Here is an 18,814-nt window from a genome sequence, read left to right as displayed (position 1 = left end):
CTTCCACTCTTAGAGTCAACATATACACTGGTTTCAAATACATCTGCAGCATAACGCATGCAACACCTTACTCTGGAGAGAAAGGGGTTTCCTAAGCCAAAGGAAACATCAATAATGAACTCTCTTTTTAGACAGAAACGAAGCAGTTCTCCTTCCCAAGCAGACACTGTCTACTGCAGGGACAGCAAAAGACAAGTGATTCTTTTCTCAAAAACAGGCTGACCAATGTGCCAACAGACTACCCTGTCATATCCTAGCTCTGCTCCAACAACAAAAACACCATCTCCAGAGTCAATCTTGTCCACTCAAGACACTGCTTCCCACAGCTGTCACCATACATGGCACTGGACAGTAAGTCTCGGCTTCTGAACTATGGATGTCATTTCTGCCCCTAGAAAGGTTGCAGCCAGTTTGTTCCCGTGGGAATTTTGTCTCTTCCACATTAGCTCATCTACCCATATGGCATGGGATGCATGGTTCATCCTTCCATGCAAGTGAGATGTGATTCCATGTGAGTGAGTGGGGTTCATGGGATCCTCATGTCAGTGGATCTGCTGAAATTTAGAAGTCCAGCCCATAAGCAGAGGTCAGCTTGATGAAGGTTAAACTCACATAGGCACTGCCTGTTAAAAGTATTGCCTTTTGAATACTGTCTCTAACTGCAGATTCTCTTGTGCGATAACATGCTCCTCTGAAGTGGATTCCTCATATGCTGGGCACAGTTTTCCTGTGTTCGGTTAGTAGGATGACTGTTAGGATTCCAGCATTATATTGACACTGCCCCCTCCAGTACTACCTCCACCTCCCAGCCCACAGGCATTCAGGCAATCACTCAGCCAGCCCAGGGGCCCTGCAAATATGTATGTCTTTATGTCATGCATTGCGTGTCTACGTCATGCCTTGCATGGCTGCTTATGTCTTTGTACATGCGTTCAAACTTCCTTTTAAGGAAGCTCTGCATTTCTCACTTCCTCCTTCTGGACTGGCCACACCTCCTCCCTCTAACACTGCCCTTTCCTATAAACTCCTACCTGGGTTTGTTGAGCTCTGTGGTTTATTTCTCACCACTGCAGGTGCAGCCTAACAACAATAATGACTCGTTCCCTAAACTGTGTGTTCTGGCAAATAAAATAAAACAGTCACACCTTTTGTCTCACACTGCAAAAAATAAGATGTAGAAGCCCATTCTCTATAATTAACTTCCTTATAGCAGGACCTGACCAGACGGAAGTCCTTGTGGAGTGATTACAGGAGGGCTTTCAGGGAGCAGAACTGCAGCTGTCTGGCCTTGCTAGATCTAAGTCCTTCAAAGATTTATGATAAATTACGGTGGTATAACACGTATCTGTCTTTGTTATATCATAGTCCTTCAAGAGATCAATAGCACCTAACTGACTAACCATGTCCAGATATTATTAGTGACACTTAAGAAATGTAAAATAATACATGTATTCTTTGCTTTTGCTTAGATCTCTCAATGGTTTAGTTTTCTCCCTTTGTAACCTGTTGGGACCCCTTTAAGAGAAGGCAGGAACTTCCCCACAGATGCAGCTGGGGTTAGCTACAAACTAGCGGAGAAGTTTTGCTAAGTATCTACTAAGAATGACTGTGTCCCTGTGAATTTTCTTTGCTGTTTATTTTTTATTACTAACAAGTTGCTATATGTGTGTATATGTATATACAATTTATAATAGCAGAAGAAATAAAATTGGGAAAATAAGATTGGAAGAATAAAAAATGTAGAAGGATAAAGAATGTAGGAAAATGAAGACGAAAAATAAGGGCCGTCCGCCCGCCCTCAGCCAGCAGCTTGGCGCCACCTCGGGCTGGCGTCTGCGGCGGGCTCGAAGAGGCGGCTGACGGGGCGGCGGCGAGCGGCCGGACGCTCCTCGGAGTTCGGCTGCGGCGGCAGCGGTGTCTCCATGGGGCTGGCCGTGGGCGTCGGTGCGCTGTGAGACTGCTTCCACCACTCTAAGGAGACAGCGCTCAGAGTTCCTGGATAGCTCGCCTGGTGAGGAGCTGGCAATAATTTAATTCCATCTCTAGTTTTTTTGTGTAGGCACATCGAAAACCATGAACAACTTTAAGAGGGAAGAGTTTGACTGTCACATCCTTGATGAAGGATTTACAGCTAAGGACATTCTGGACCAAAAAATTAATGAAGTTTCTTCCTCTGATGACAAGGATGCTTTCTATGTTGCGGACCTGGGAGACATCCTGAAGAAACATCTAAGATGGCTAAAAGCTCTTCCCCGCGTCACTCCCTTTTATGCAGTCAAAAGTAATGACAGCAGAGCCATAGTGAACACCCTAGCTGCAGTCGGGACAGGTTTTGACTGTGCAAGCAAGACTGAAATCCAGTTGGTGCAGGGGCTTGGGGTACCTCCAGAAAGGATTATCTATGCAAATCCTTGTAAACAAGTGTCTCAGATCAAGTATGCTGCCAGCAGTGGAGTCCAGATGATGACATTCGACAGCGAGATTGAGCTGATGAAGGTCGCCAGAGCACATCCAAAGGCAAAGTTGGTTTTGCGGATTGCCACCGATGATTCCAAAGCAGTTTGTCGCCTCAGTGTTAAGTTTGGTGCCACACTCAAAACCAGCAGACTTCTCTTGGAACGGGCAAAAGAACTAAATATTGATGTCATTGGTGTCAGCTTCCATGTGGGGAGTGGATGTACTGATCCTGAGACCTTCGTGCAAGCCCTGTCAGATGCCCGCTGTGTCTTTGATATGGGAACAGAAGTTGGTTTCAGCATGTATCTGCTTGATATTGGCGGTGGCTTTCCTGGATCTGAGGATACGAAGCTTAAATTTGAAGAGATCACCAGGGTGATCAACCCAGCTCTGGACAAGTACTTCCCCCCAGACTCTGGGGTAAGAGTCATAGCCGAGCCAGGCAGATACTATGTTGCATCAGCTTTCACACTGGCAGTCAATATCATTGCCAAAAAAATGGTATGGAAGGAACAGACAGGCTCTGACGATGAAGATGAGTCAAACGAGCAAACCTTCATGTATTATGTGAATGATGGCGTGTATGGATCATTTAACTGCATTCTGTATGATCATGCACATGTGAAGGCCCTTCTGCCGAAGAGACCCAAGCCAGATGAGAAGTATTACCCGTCCAGCATTTGGGGACCAACGTGTGATGGCCTTGATCGGATCGTCGAGCACTGTAACCTGCCTGAAATGCATGTGGGTGATTGGATGCTCTTTGAGAACATAGGTGCATACACTGTTGCTGCTGCGTCTACTTTCAATGGGTTCCAGAGGCCTTCTATCTACTATGTAATGTCAAGGCTGATATGGCAACTCATGAAGCAGATCCAGAGCCATGGCTTCCCACCAGAAGTGGAGGAGCAGGATGTTGGCACTCTGCCCATGTCTTGTGCCCAGGAGAGCGGGATGGACCATCACCCAGGAGCCTGTGCTTCCACTAGTATCAATGTGTAGATGCCATTCTTGTAGCTCTTACCTGCAAGTTTAGCTTGAATTAAGGGATCTGGGGGGACCATTTAACTTAATTACCGCTAGTTTTGGAATGTCTTTGTAAGATTAGGATTGGCACGGATGCAGTGTGGAATGCTAGGAGGAGATGGGTCACACTTACCTGTGTTCCTATGGAAACTTTGAATATTTGTTTTATATGGATTTTTATCACTTTTTAGACATGATACTAACGTGTGCCCCTCAGCTGCTAAGTAAGCATTTGTAGCTTGTACATTTGGCAGAATGGGCCAAAAGCTAATGTTGTGACCCATTTTGGAAATAAACTGTCTTGAAATAATTGGGCATCAGGGAATGTTTCCAAGTTTCCCTTAAAGAAGGTGCACACTTCCTGCACAGGCTGCTGTAGTCACAGCACAGCAGAGAAGGAAAGGGTGGATGGGATGAGGCCACACCCTCTATACACAGTCTGCTTAGCTAGCCCTGAGTGTGTGTATCTGGCTGTGAAGTCGGTGCCCAGAACCTGTTGTTGAGGAATGCCATCCGTCTGACCTGATGTCCTGGCCACATCTTAGGCTCTTTGAACCTTGACTGCAGAAACCCGGAATGTTCCTCAACCCTTGGCTTGGCCTGCATCACCACCTAGTAACAACTTGGAAGTATCATACAACCAACTTCCTGTAATAAATTCAACAGCAACTAAAAAAAAAAAAAGAAAAATAAGAAAAAGAGTGTAGAGTAATTAGAAAAAGAATGAATGGAAACAGGTTTGTAATAGAGAATTGCAATTAGAATTGAGACAGAATTAGAAATAAGAAATTAAACAGGGCAAAAAAAAATAGAATTAAATCAAAACAATAAAGAGATACGTCTGAAACTGTAAGCATGTGAGTCTTTTCCCTCAGTTAGAACAATCCTAGGAATCTTTTCGCTATGCTGAGGCAACCTAACAGACTCCTGGGAGGAAGTCAGCAGAGCTGGACTCATTTGGCTTTCCATATGAGATGGTCCACTCCCCATGTTTCCAGCAATATCAATACTGTGTAAAGGTCAGACTTGCCTCTCTATTTCTGCCTTTTCTGACTTCTTTAATCAACCCTCAGTAAGCCAACACATTCCTTCCCCACAACCCACCCCCTAAGGCTGATATCCTGATTTGCCTACATTCCTTATTCTAATCAGGCTCTGCTCTTCTATCTCTGTAATTGTTCATCCCCCTCTTCTATTCCCCTCCCCCCACAGCCTATTTCTGAAAAGACTAGAGGAGTCAAACAAAATGCATACAGTGGGCATATCTAACACTGCTTAGCCAGACCCCTGGTTCAGATAATCAGAGAGGCCGACTGTGTAGGACCAGAAACAAATTATGTTCACTCAGCTCCCAAGGCAAGGGCATCAAATGGGACTTACTTTGCCTGCCAGGACTGAACTTACACTAGGTACCCTGGGGGGAAACGTGTCACAGTCTTTTTCACTCCAGACTCCAGTGTTCTCCTGACATGGGAAACCTATTAATATCTTGTTCATCATTTCAGGGAAAACAGAAGCCTCATTCTACTCCTGTATTGCTGGAGAAGGCTCTAGAGGGACAACTACCATGGGCGCAGCAGCTATAGGCCTACAACAGATACAGCACAACCAACTGTACAGTCAGATTAAGGAAGACCTGCCTGACCCTGGTGCAACAAATCACATGCTACAAACTCAAAGAGATTTCCCTGGCTGTGGTGTCCAAAACCACAGAGCGCTGGACTTAATACCTGCTGAAAGTGGGGCTAATGTGCCTTCCTAGGCAAGAAAGGCTGCTTTGGTGTGAATGAACCTTGCCTAGTAAGGGAAAATGCTAGACAATTACTGTAAAGAGTCAAACAGAAAAATGCTGTCACAAGAAGCATTTTTGTTGTTGTTGTTGGGTTTCTCTGTAGCTTTGGAGCCTGTCCTGGAACTAGCTCTTGTAGTAAACTAGGCTGGCCTCAAATTCACAGACATCTGTCTGACTCTGCCTCTGGAGTTCTGGGATTAAAGGTGTACACCACCACTGCACGAACCAATGCCCAAGAAGCATTTTGTGGGCTAAAGGGGTGGATCAATCAGGCAACGAACCACTAGCAAGATGGTCCGAGCTTTCAAGTCAGCTGATTTGAAAACCCGCCCACAAGACTTACTCATACTCAAGGCTCCTAGCTTCAGCAAGGAGATGCCTACGTGCTAACCCTTCATGAGGATGTTGATTGCAAAGTTCAACCCCACAGATCGCATGGGAGAAAATCGTAAGTATTTAATGAATTATTAACTAAATTAAAGGGAGAGAGGGGAGTTTTACCAGGGGAGTGGAATCTTTTTCCTGTTAGCCTGCCACAGGGGTCTCTCCAGAACGGTAGAGGCAGTGGGTAGGGAACTCTGGGGTGGGTAGGAACACACCGGTGCAATTCTGTATTATTCTGTGATGGCAAATGTTATTTATACATTCTTGGAGAAGAGCAACCAAGAGCGAACTTGTTAGTGCAGTCTTCTCAGGCATCTGGAATTTGCACTCCGCTAACTCCCCTTAGAGTGAGGCGAGTGTGTACACAGAAGTAGCCAGTGAGGCTGCCTCACTCGAACGGTAGCCATGTGTTGCAGGTTTTAGGGCTGAACAAGCTGCCCATCAGATTACATTTCCCCGTAGTTTGACAGACATTTGTAACCGCCAGGCCCCGCCACTCCTACTCGATTGTGAGACCCCTGCTACTGCTACAGCTTTTCTGAGTTTGTAAAGCAGAGTAGGTGTCCTGATTCCTAGAGGACTGGTTGGAGGAACCTGGTCATGCTCAGGCGTATCGCTGCCATCCAGTGCACATCTAAAGTGTCTCTGCTCACACCTCCCCTTCACCTTCTTTTCTGGACTCCCATCTCTGGTTGCAGGGCTGGGGGTCGGCGGCGGGGCTCCCGTGCACCTTTTCCCCGTAGTTCTTGTTTGTCAGAAGGTCTTGTCCTTCCTTGGAGCACAGGTATACTCCTTCTGGCCTTAAATAATTCTGTGGCGTCAGGGAATAGTCTAGGTCCTACTTTTCCTATTGTATTCCAGGTTTTTCAGTAAGGCACGCATGGGAGATTGATCCAACTCGCAATTCCATTTACATTTTTAGCTTATGGTAAATGATGGGGAAAGGACATTGGAGATTTCTATTTTCAAACCGTATCCTCTCATTTTGTAAAGTTTATATTTCATTCTTTAAATTTCTTTCCCTTTAATTGACAACTTTTAAAATTCATATTATGTATATGGGATTTTTGCCTGCTTGTCTGTACATGCCTGGTACCCACAGGGGTCAGAAGAAGGTGTTGAATCCCCTGGACCTGCACTTAGGCAATTGTGAGCCATGGTGTGGGTGCTGGAAATGAACCGAGTCCTCTCTCTACAAGAGTAGCAAAAGCTCTTCACTGCTGAGACATGACTCCCCCCCCCCACTTTAATATTTTTGTTTAGGAATAGAATATTTCTTGAAAATCAGAGTTCACAATTATTGTTAGCTCAAAGGTCTAGTGGCAGCCCCAGGAGATCAGGCCAAGTTCCTCTAGGTGGACAGGCCCCTGCTGTGGTGATGGGAAATACTGGTCTGGGAGGTAGGGGATAAACTGAAGAGGAAACCATTTAACCAGGCCTCCCTTGAATCCTGGGGCCCTATCCTGTGCCATGCAGTGCAAACCTTAAGTGTCCTCCATCCACACCTACCCAGGCCCCTCAAACAGTCTGAAGAACCCACCCTCCTTGTGGTGGACTCTGTCTGCGGCTCCTGACTTTGAGTTGTGGCTGGGCCCTCAGGTGCCAGATTGAGACAGATATACCAAAGCACATGCTGTGCTGGGAAAGTTACAGAAGTAAAGATTTTCTTCCTTCTTCAGACTTTTCTGTGAGCTGGAAAGGGCAGCCAAGTTGTTATCTCTCTGCTGACCTTCCCTGTCACTTGGGTACTCTGTTGCTTTAAGAGACAAACTCTGCCTACCCCTATTCTCCCCCCACCCCATCCCTTCTAGCCAAGGCAAGTTGATCTCAGGGCTTCTCTCCATCTCCCCCCCTTCTCTCTCTTCCCTCCATAACATCTTTACCATTACACCCTTTCCAATACCCACTAAACAAACTATACCAAAGCTCTGCATGGCTTAAAGCAACTGACTTAGGTGAAAGTTGCCATATCTGCCGACCCAGCTCTCTGAAACCCACTGCAGCCTCTCTGACGTTTTCACCTCCTCTGACTAATACCAAAAGAGAAAGCTCATGAACAATACTACTGTTTCTCAGCTAAACCAAGTATTTCTGAGGGATTAGGGGCTAGATAAATTCTGTGAAGGCCTTAAGAGAACCCATGACTAAGCAATAAAGATGGTGAACTTCCAAGATGGCGGCTTGTTCTTCACCTTGCAGAACTGAGACAAAGCCTAGGGCTGCTTAAAACAAAGTCCTGGGAAGCTTTTTCTCCTGCCAGTGGGGCCCTCTGCTGGTGAACCAGATCAAACAGCTCCCAGCTCCCAGCTCAATGTTGAACAGGATGTGTTTTCGACTGACAGATTAAATTAAGACAGGTAAATATATTATAAATCCTCTCTGCTTTTTTATTTTTTTCATTTTTATTTTTATTTTTTGTTTTTTTGAGACAGGGTTTTGCTGTAGCTATTGAGCCTGTCCTGGACCTAGCTCTTGTACACCAGGCTGACTATTTTTTAGAAGCACTGTATGTTACTGTGGACTGTGCTCATACTACTGAGCCTTTTAACACCAGATCTGACACTGTTTTATTGTAAATATTGTCTACTTCCTCTCTACCTCCCCAAGAGACATTTGTATTTGATTGTGTATTGTAAGTGTTGTAAAATGGTGGGAGAGAGACCATGGTGGGCCAAGGGGCCAGGAGGCAGGTGAGAGCCAGAGGCCTCATGGGAGACAAATACTCCATGCAGGAAGAGCTGGAAAGAAATCGAAAGTTGGCAGAGCTTGTCTCTTAAAGAGATAGCAACTGAATATAGACTCTGTAGTGACAACAGCCATTGGACCCTGGGCTGGCAGGGGTACTGCCTGGGTTCATCCTGCCAGATGACAGGGTCAGAATAATGACTGAATCCTACCAATAACACAGTATTACAATCAATACAGGTTCTGTGTGATTATTTTGGGTCCGCAAGTCCCAGAAATAAATGAGTAGTCTCTGACTACAAACACTGTTCACAAAAACCAGCACTTGTAAGCCATCTGCATCTATCAGTGAATAAATGGGGAAAATTGTGACCCATACTCCTGTTGGGGGATCTTCAGATGGGGGCTGTAATGGTCTGTATTGTCTCTTTAAGAGAGAAGCCCCGCCCACTTCCCCCTCCACTGAAGCAAGCAGATCTTCTGTCTCTCTTCCTTCTCCCACTCCTCCTCTTCCCCCCTCCTCTGTCTCTCTCTGCCTTTCACTGTTCTTCCCCCTTCTCCCCTTCTCTGCTTTCCCCTTCCCTTCCATAATCCACTAAATAAATACCCACTTTCTCTGTCTGATGCATCTCTGTCTCTCACCCACCACACGGGTCTCTCACCTGCCACCCAGCTCCCTGCCTGGGACCAGCTGTCTTCGTGGCCTGCCATGGTTTTGGGACCTGCTAGCCCTCTTGGCCTGCTGTTGTATCCTCAGTGAACTGCAACATCTTATTTTTACCATAACAGGGGCCCCATCCATACTCTGGTCTTACTCCTCCCATTCTAGGCCCAGTCCCCTCAGAAAACCTGACAAACAATGGCCCTGCCTATGAGAGAGCCCACCAAGAGTCAGTTCCTCCCTGGAGCTCTCAATACCATGCCTACATGCGACTTAAGACACGGTCACCACACTCTCATGCTTTCTCCTTTGCCTTCCCGAGAGCCAGGGGGTGCTTTGCTCTGCTCAGTTTAAACCTAGATTTATTATTCAGTTTGGTTGGATTTTTGCATCAGTGACAGAGGATATCCAATAACTGGGGATCTGAAACTTATCATCTCCCATATATAATGGAATTCTGTGTACCAATAAGAGAGAGTGGGACAATGTCTTTGGTGACAACATGGGTGGACCTGGGTGACAGGTTGAGAGATGTTAGTCAGGCATTGAAAGTCTAATACTGCTCATCAGTCAGAGAGAGGTAGCTAAAATCAGACAGGAGTTTATATTATTTTCTTGGATTTGGAAAGATTTTTTAAAAGCATGATGCAAAACTGGAAATCACAAGGAAGCCTATTCATTTGAAATATGAAGGAGTCTAGAAATCTGCCAAGATTTCCTTTCTATAGGGGGTGTGAGGAACTAGGAGAAGCCAGGGGAAACCAGATTGCTCACAGGCTGAGAAGTGAGGAGCTGGAAATGAGCACGTGAGAATTATTGTGCTACTTTCTATAGTTTTGTATGACTGGAAAGAGTGAAGTTTTGTGTGAACTCAAGATCCAAAGGCCACAGTTTAGTGCTTAAAGCCTTTCAATCCTCAATCCTACATATCCTTCTCATACATTGTTAATGGGATGGAGGTTTCTTGGTATTTTAGGTGTGTGAAAACTCCAAAATAAATGGTTAAAATCAGTGAAAACTTTGTAAACAGTACAATTTGTGTTTCTTAAAATTAATTCAATATGATATATTTACATTAATTTTGAAAATACAATCATGTTTTCTTCATCAAGATATATAAGTATAGGAGAGTTGGCTCAACCATTAAAAGCATTTATTGTTCTTGCAGCGGACTGGGAATAATTCCCAACATCCATATGGTGGCTCATACATCCACTCCTAACTCCAATAACAGGGATCTAATACAGTTTTCAGAACCCCCCCCCCCACAATACTAGGCATGCATGTTGTACACATATATACATACATGCAGACAAAACACTCATACACATAAAATAAACCTAATACAATAGTTTCAAAAGATATAGACCCCCCCACCTCACTTCAAATTCCCTATTCCCTGTTGCAGACACTTTGTACTTCTGTCCCCAGCCCTTACACTTACTTTTCCAGAATGCTACAAAATGGATCCCTGAAGCAGACTTCACACTTGACTTCCTTCATGCCGTCTCAGCTTTGCATTCTGCTCTTCAGACAATGCAGTGCCTATCAGACACAGCACTGGTTAGATTCTAAGAGACTGTACCCACATCACAAATGACACAGGAACAATGCTCTGAATTCAGAGGTTCGCAAGCACCACCTAGTCAAACGTTATACACAGAAGTTATAAAATCTGGCAGGAACCTTGTGAAAAAGTGAGAGAAGGAAGTGAGTCGTGTCAGTTTCGGACCCTTCAAAGCCAGCCTGAAAGAGACTGCTTTCTGGGGCTCTCTGCCTTTAATCTTGTTTAAGCTTGCTGATAAATTCAGTTATTACTGCCTGGGGTGGAGCAGCCTGAGCACAGGGCTCAAAGTTTAGTTATTGTTGCCTGGGGCTGGGGCAGCCTCCAACAGCACAGGGCTTAAAGGGAACTGCACAGAGTCTGTAGTACTAAACTTTTCTTAACTTGAGGGGAGTTTAGGGAAGAAGCCACTCACACACTCTCTTGATGGTGTCATTCTTCTTTATTCTATTCTACTGCATACTTTTCTACAACTTATATACCCCAACAAAATTATTCAGGCAATATATGAATTACAATGTGGTTATATTCTATTGTTCAGGTGAGTGATTATAAAGCATACAGGCAAAAACATGCTTTTCATTTCCTTTACATTATTAAAAGAAAGTCACCAATAACCCATATACATTTACATCTAAGTAACTTGCCACAGCTTAATAGAACATGAGCAAGCAGAAGGTATATTTTCTTCGTCTATCCTTTTTGTTGGAAGGCTGTATATTGTGGTTACAAAGAATCAATCACTTTATTATTTATCATGAAAGATAATCTTATAAGGAATCTTAAAGGAGTCACGGACCTAAACTTTTATACATAAAAAGCAATCGGTTAGCTGTGATTTAAAACTTTAGTGTGCATACCTATTTATCAATAGTTTCTTATATCAGGTGATTGAGGGCAAGAATGGGTACAGGGAGTTAATCTTCACCTTTGAACATCAACCAATCCTAGCAAGGAAAGTATGTCAGCTAGTAATAATTGGTCTGTTTTGTATTTTTGACCTCAGCTATGAGTTCTTGTGAAATTTAGATTATTTTCTGAAGTTTTTAAATCTCAAAGCTATTATCAAAACATCTTAATTAACCTAATGTTATTTTAAAGCTTTTTAAAGCTAACGGTATACACTGAAACTGGTGACTGTGTCTTTAAGCATTAAGCTTAAAGAAATTTGAGTCATCCTGGCTCCTGGGACTCAATTGCTTTTCTTAATCATTTACTTGAGCTGCAATCTATGCAGCACCTTAGGTGAAACTCATAGACCCTAGCTATGTAAGATTTCTTTGTGCTTAATTTATTCATCAAAACTCTGTATAAACTAACATTACTATTATTAATTAGGCACTACACCTTAGAAAGGAATAATCTTCATGATAATCCAGAGGTAAAAGTGCCCAGTAGAATGGGATGTTTCCATTATATAAACACACTATATCACAGGCAGTGGAGATTTCCCCATACCCATTCACACCATGCCAGAACCAGAGAAGGATAGCAGCAGCAAACATGTAAAGGCACAACAGAAGCAAAAGGCATTCAGGAGTCTGTGGTCTTGGGGTCTTGCCTCCTAGTGGGCTGATACCTCAAACTTCAAATTGTTACTTGCTGCTCCTCTGACATGACCAAGGGCATTTAGTTTAGGGACTTTTGGGTCAGAAGCCTTGGGGGATTTGCCCTGGTAAAGTGGTATAAGAACTAGGCAAGTGTAGGCTTGTGGTCCAACTTGTCTCTTGTGTAGAGAGGGTTCGTTTACATTGTTATCAGCTTGGGGACATTTGAATGATTGCGGTGTTCCATATTTTACGATAATCCTTAATGCTGATACAAATAAGCACATAAGGTTTCTTTTTCTTTGTTCTTGAACCTTTAATGCAGGCTTTCCTACCAGCATGGGGTATGTGGGTAGGATGGGGGCACATCACTGTGTTGTACACTTCCTGGACAAACGGCTTCATAGATGCTGCACAAGTTTGCCTTTCTAAAGGCAAGGCATTGGATTCCTATTGGGAGCTTCTGAGTACCATCCTCAGCACTCCCTCAGGCTCAGAACAGGACTTCTATGACAAGCGAAAACTGGCTTGAAAATGGGATCTGAGGGCAAAATGAAATAAATCAACTCATGTACATGACCACTACATGTTCCTTGCAACTGTAAGGACATGGAAAATTTTAAGAAACTTTGCTTGATCGGGAGCTGGTTAAGGCATTGGGAATATCATAGCAGATCTAGGTACACATTGTTTATATGTCAATAACTCATGCACAAGTTTGCATATGTGTCACAGTTTCACTTCCTGGGAGGTGATTGAACTTGGGGAAAAAAATCATAGCACCAAATTACATGGAAAGTACTATGAAAATTTCTGTAGAGTTGAGGACATTCCTCTAATTTCTATTTTTTCATAATTTTGCTGTGTACTGATATTTCTATTTTTCCTTCTTTCTTAGTGTGCTAATCTGTCTAATTAAACTATGTTCTCCCTAATGCTTCTATTACTCCTTGTAACCAGAGCACTTTCTGGAGAGAAATCCAGTTGATTGTTGCTGTTTTTCACTGTGATCCTCACTTCTTTAGGCTCATGCTCTTTCATGATTCACCCTCAGTTAAGTAGCTAGAAAACCCCTGGGAAGTTCTGCTTCTAGGATCTCTAGTCTTCTTTTCACCATAGCCGTCCTTTATGTACCAGCGTCTTCCTTGAAAGAAGAAGCACTCCTTCAGGTACTTGTAGGTGATTGTAAAGTGGATTTTTGTCATAAATGTATTCTATTTTCCTTAAGAAATTTTCAAAGTTACCATTCTTATATTTGTATTTTACAGATAAAGAGCAACAAGGAAAATGTCTCAGAATCGTCTCTCCCATGTCTCCTTCTGGGCTTCACTGCTGCTATGCAGTGATCATCGTCCTCACTGGAGCTGTGATTGCACTTTTTGTGGCTTCCTCATTGTCAGGTGAGTGACATTCTCCAGATCCTGCAGCATTCTGTCCACATCCACACTGTCAGTTACACTTACTGAGGCAGGCACTGTGGGAAGGGCAGGAGAGAAAACACACTGGAAGTTCCTGTTTTCTGGGAACTTAGGGTCTAGCAGGAAGATGCAGTGAAGGAACAGCACAGGCTGTGGTGTGCACGGGAGGCCAGGCTCAGCATCCCTGGGAAGAAGCATCTCTCTAGAGAGGTGCAGGAGACATGTCCACCTGGGGGAACAATTCAAGGTAGAGGACAAGTCATGAAATCTCAAAGGAGGAGCCTCACAGAAGCTGCTGCAGTAGCTAAAAGGGCAGTGAGGGCAGTAAAGGGTGATTCTGTTGGGAAAGGTCCTGAACTACATCACCCAAACCATGACTTATGGTTTCAGTTAATATCTTTAACTTTGGTCTGAAAATATTAAATAGAATGTTCCAGAAATATACTGCTCCTGAACTTTCAGTTTCAGACTATTCTGAATAATATAATAAAATCGTGTACAGATTTCCTGCCCATAGCTGGACCAAATAATTCATGATATAGTTTTATAAAATCAACTTTAACCATGTTAATGAATAAAATACAAGTCTAAACATGCACAAACATTTGCCAACAAGACTTAGTCATTTTAACCTAAACTGTTATGTGTCTCTGAAAAGAGTCAGATAAAAAGAAGTGACAGTCGCCCTCACTGCCCTTGCATTTGTCCCTTTCCTTAAAGCCTCGTGGTACTGAGCATGAGAACTGGGGACAGCTACAACAAATTGCCCTCCACCAAAAATGTGTGTGTCATTTCTAGTATTTTAATATTTCTTATCAATCACTTATTTCTAGCCTCACTAGCCCTTGAAAAGAGCCATGCATTTGTTTTTTTATCTGTTAAAGGCAGAAAAAGACAAAAGTAGGAAAGAAAATATTATTCTTCTAAGCATTCTTCTGTAACCTTGCTGCATTCAGAGCTTCTTACACACACACACACACACACACACACACACACACACACACAATCAGTCTATTATGATAGACCCACAAATGAATACATTACCCTGCTCCATTAGCATGGCAACTCAAACACTGGCCAAGTCCCAAACCTTATGAATCTCACTAAACTTTTGCTCAGATAGAAAAGACATTCTGAAGCCATGGAGCTTTGGTTATAGTTTTAGATTTTTACTGTATTTATATTTTTATACACTTTTCAGCTAGAAATAAAAATAAAAAACAACAGCCGTGTTGAAAGTAGAAAATCAATGCTCTTTGTAACTTTATTATGTCTTTGGGCCTTTGATGCATCCTGTCATTTTTGGTCACCTGCATCACTCTTCCTTGTTCTCCTTTCTACGTGTTACTCCATGTCACACTCTCAGTAGTTTACACTGTGAATGATAGATTGGGATACACATATAACATGGGGTCTCTCTCCTTTTGAGATTGTGTGACCTTATTTAATATTATACTTTCTACATCCCCTACTTTGTTGCAAGTTTCATTTTTTTCTTTATATCTGGATAACTCTCTGTTTTATACATGTACCACATTTTCATTATCTGATGATCAGTTGATGGACATCTAGGTCAAGTCCATTTTGTTACTATTGTAAATGGGGCATCACTAGACATAGATGTACAAGTGTTTGTGTTATGATGTAGTGTTTTCTCATATATGCCCAGGTGTGGCATAGCTGAGTCACAAAAGGTCTGTTTGTAATTTTTTAAAGGAGCCTCCACACTGGATGTTTCAGTTTATACTCCCACCAGCAATAAATAAGTGTCCCTATATCTGCATAGTTCTGACATCTGTTGTGAGATTTGTTGATAATTGCCATTCTGATAGCCTCTAACGAGAGCCAGCATACATTCATGTGGATTTAATGTATTGTACATGATAACAGGAATGCCTTAATAAAAGTTTTGGTATCAAAAAATTATTTGACAATGCCTTGTTTTGTACGCTGGTATTTCTCCATAGTTAAATCCAGAGAAGTGAGGAGTCTTTATTTGGTCATTACAAACGCAGGATGTGTTCTCATTCCTCCCACTCTTCAACTGGACTTTGGCAGCTTAGTCCAGTGTTCCAATGTGGCTTCCTGTATCAGTTTCTGTCAGTTGCAGGATGAAAGTTCTTTGGTGATATTTAATATATTCATCAGTCTGACTACAGGGCAAATTAAGATTGGGCCCCTCTCTACTATATTTCTTAGGGTCTTATCTGGAACCAGCCTTGTGGATTCCTGGGAATTTCTTTAGAGACAGGTTTCTGCTAACCCTATAATGACTCTCTCAATCAAGATGTTTTTCCTTGCTCTCATCTCTGACCTTCCTCAATCTCAACTATTCCTATTCTCTCAAGTTATCCTCAACCCTCCTTCTCCCCCTTTTTACCTTCCACCCTCCATTCTCCACTTTCTCCCATACTCCAAGACCATGATGGGTTCAACCACTGAAAGTCTACCTGCTAATGGGAGCTTACCAATTCCTGCCTGACTGGCAAGGAACAAGCATAGGACAAAACTAGTCCCTCTGAATATGGTTAACAGTTGTATGGCTGGGGCAGACTGAGGGGCCACTAGCAGTGACACCAGGATTTGTCCCTACTGCACATACTGGCTTTTTGGGAACTGTTTTTCTTTTGATGTATACCTTGCTCATCCTAGATATAGTAGTAAGGGCCTTGAATCTTCCACAATGCAATGTGACTTACTATATCTGATGATTGGAGGGAGTGGGAGCCTGTGTGGATGGAATGGGAGAAAGGAGGAAGTGGGAACTTGGATTGGCATTTTTTAAAAATCTAATAAATTAAAAAAAAAAAGCAGGATGTGAAGCAGGATCATCGGAAAAGAACCTGTAGGATTCCAGCAATCAGGAAGAGTCCTAATAAAGTAATGACTATGATTTTGTTCAGGGTATGGTGTCTTTAGTCCCTGCTCTTAGGAGGCACAGCCAGGAGGATTAATACAAAATCCAGACAAGTATAGTCCACAGAGTGAGATCCAAGCCAGGCAGGGGGACATGGAGAGATTCTGTCCCCAAACTCAAAATACAAAGAAAAGAAACACTTCTTTAGAGTCCCACATGAAGGTTCTTGATGGGAGATCATCATGCTAAGAGGAGTCTTAGTGCTTAGTTATGAAAGGTACAGTCTAAACACACATCTCACAGTGGAGATTGAATGTTTAGCCAAAGAACCAAGACATGGAAATGTTTATCTATTATATGTTTTTGCACTGTGCACATTCTAGGGAGAAAGGAAGAAAAGGCCATTGCGAGCCCTAAAGTTGGCTATGTCACCTGCCCAAGAGACTGGATTGGATTTGGAAGTAAATGTTTTTATTTTTCTGAACACGCAAGTAACTGGACATCCAGCCAGACCTCCTGCATGGAGCTGGGGGCCCATCTAACTGACTTTGACAGTCTGGAGGAGCTGGTAAGAAAGGATTGGGAGTTGGTTTGTTGTTTGCTCCTGTGGAATATATATTGCCCTGAGATAGAGAGCTTAAAGCTGGAACATGAGGAAGGTTCCCACCCTAGGCATTGGGGAACACAGGGCATGTGTTAGCATGTGCTATTTGTAACACATCTGGCTGTAGCCCTGAGACATTCTCGTCTGTAGTGCTATAGACAACCTGCAAGGGCAAACATACATTTGAGAATCATGGTTGTGATGCAAGTCTTTGTTCAAGCTGGCAGGTGTTGCAAACTTAAGGTGACAACTGTTAATAACTGTAAATACAGACTTAACAAGGGACTTTCTAAGCCACAGAAGGAGGGGTGGTTGTATGTGTACGATGGGTAATGACAGGAAAATGCATCCACTGAGAACTGAGAAATATTTAGCCTTCAAAGTTGTTGACCCTCAGTTCAAACCTGCTGCCACCTGGAGAGGAGGCTGTAGGACAGAGACTCAAGGCTCATCTGAAAGTGAAAGACACATGTATTTTCTGTCTGTGTTATTGACAGAATTTCCTGCATAGATACAAGGGGGATTCTGCAGCCTGGATCGGCCTGCACAGAGAGTCATCACATCACCCTTGGAAGTGGACAGACAACACTGAATATAACAACTTGTATGTGTTCAGAATGTCTTTCCTCCTACTGTGTTCATGTGCTGTGATTGTGTGAGTTGTGGTTGTGAAAGGTGAAAGGCTGAGTCTTGTGAAGAGAACAGAACTGGAAAGGGAGAAACCCTTGGCTGGAGATGTGCTTTGGGGCTGATTGTGTGTTACATGCAACAACCAATCCCCAGAAACTCCACATCCCAGCAAATTACATCTGTCAGAGTCACCTAGTGTTGTTTCACTCCAAATCTTTAGCCTAATGATGGCATCTGGGGTATATGCTGTCTGCTGTCAGCACTTGGAAATCTTCCCTTGCTGATAACTGCCCTTGTGGGATGCAGACAGAACTGCTGATGGCCACTAAGGGCTCTGAAACCCCAGAACTGCTGGACAGGACTTGTCAGACAGCTGTGTGCACAGCTGCACCTGTCATTGAAGCAGAGATTTCAGAGGCATTGGGAACCTTCTCTAAAGTCTTGTCACCAAAGAACACCCAGGAGAGCACTTTGATGTGAGCATAGCCATTTTGAACAGACCCATTTCACTGGAACAGTGAATGTCCATTATTAAAGACCTTTAGAATTTACTAAGTGCATTTCTCCCAGTTTCATACATGTGAGAGAATCTCAAGATAGAATTGAAAACCACCCTTGGATGCAACCCATGGCTGAATGAAGCTCATGTGAACATGGCAGAAAGTACCAGTCAAATGCTTTGTACACACAGTACGGGATCCAACATGGATGAGTGACAAAGGTGTGGTCACCAAATAGAATCCTGAGAATGTAAAAGTCACTGGGTGTAACACTAGTGCTGGTGATTCCTCATGGACTCTGCCTTTCTGTGATTAGTGCTATAAACAAACAGTGGACACTAGTGAGATATCATTGCTGGGGGAATGCAGTGGCCAACTCTGCAGACATTTTGTTTGTTTTTTGTTTTAGGGTTCCCATCCGAGGAAAAGAAAAACATGCTTACCTGAGTAACAGAGGGATCAGCACTGCCAGGAACTACACACATAAGAAGTGGATTTGTAGCAAGCCCTACAGCTATATTTGACCATGCCCAGTAGTGTCACAACTTGTGTAATGTGTCAGAGACTAACTTTGACAAAAATACCACTGACCATGGTAGGAGCATGGGGATTAGAAGTGTTAGTAATGAGTACGAAGACATGAGGAAAAATAAAAAAAACAACAACAACAGGAAACATAGGAAAGTACC

At 43.2% G+C, this 18,814-nt stretch overlaps 1 protein-coding gene and 1 pseudogene across 1 annotated transcript in view; both read left to right on the top strand.

Annotated features, from left to right (window-relative positions):
* Positions 1–18,814, top strand: part of LOC142855956 (C-type lectin domain family 2 member D11-like) — a 105,487-nt gene extending 86,673 nt beyond the window's left edge. The window contains exons 2-5 of the mRNA XM_075982636.1: positions 13,385–13,516; positions 16,775–16,959; positions 17,493–17,599; positions 18,535–18,814. Coding sequence (XP_075838751.1) covers positions 13,385–13,516; positions 16,775–16,959; positions 17,493–17,599; positions 18,535–18,649 — 539 coding nt within the window. The 3' untranslated portion in view covers positions 18,650–18,814. The remainder of the gene's footprint in view (positions 1–13,384; positions 13,517–16,774; positions 16,960–17,492; positions 17,600–18,534) is intronic.
* On the top strand, positions 1,790–3,916 carry LOC142855948 (ornithine decarboxylase pseudogene; annotated as a pseudogene).

This window comes from Microtus pennsylvanicus, chromosome 8 (assembly GCF_037038515.1).
Source record: "Microtus pennsylvanicus isolate mMicPen1 chromosome 8, mMicPen1.hap1, whole genome shotgun sequence".
NCBI lineage: Eukaryota > Metazoa > Chordata > Mammalia > Rodentia > Cricetidae > Microtus > Microtus pennsylvanicus.
The sequence above is the reverse complement of the archived record's forward strand: the minus strand, read 5'-3'. Positions and strand labels throughout refer to the sequence as shown.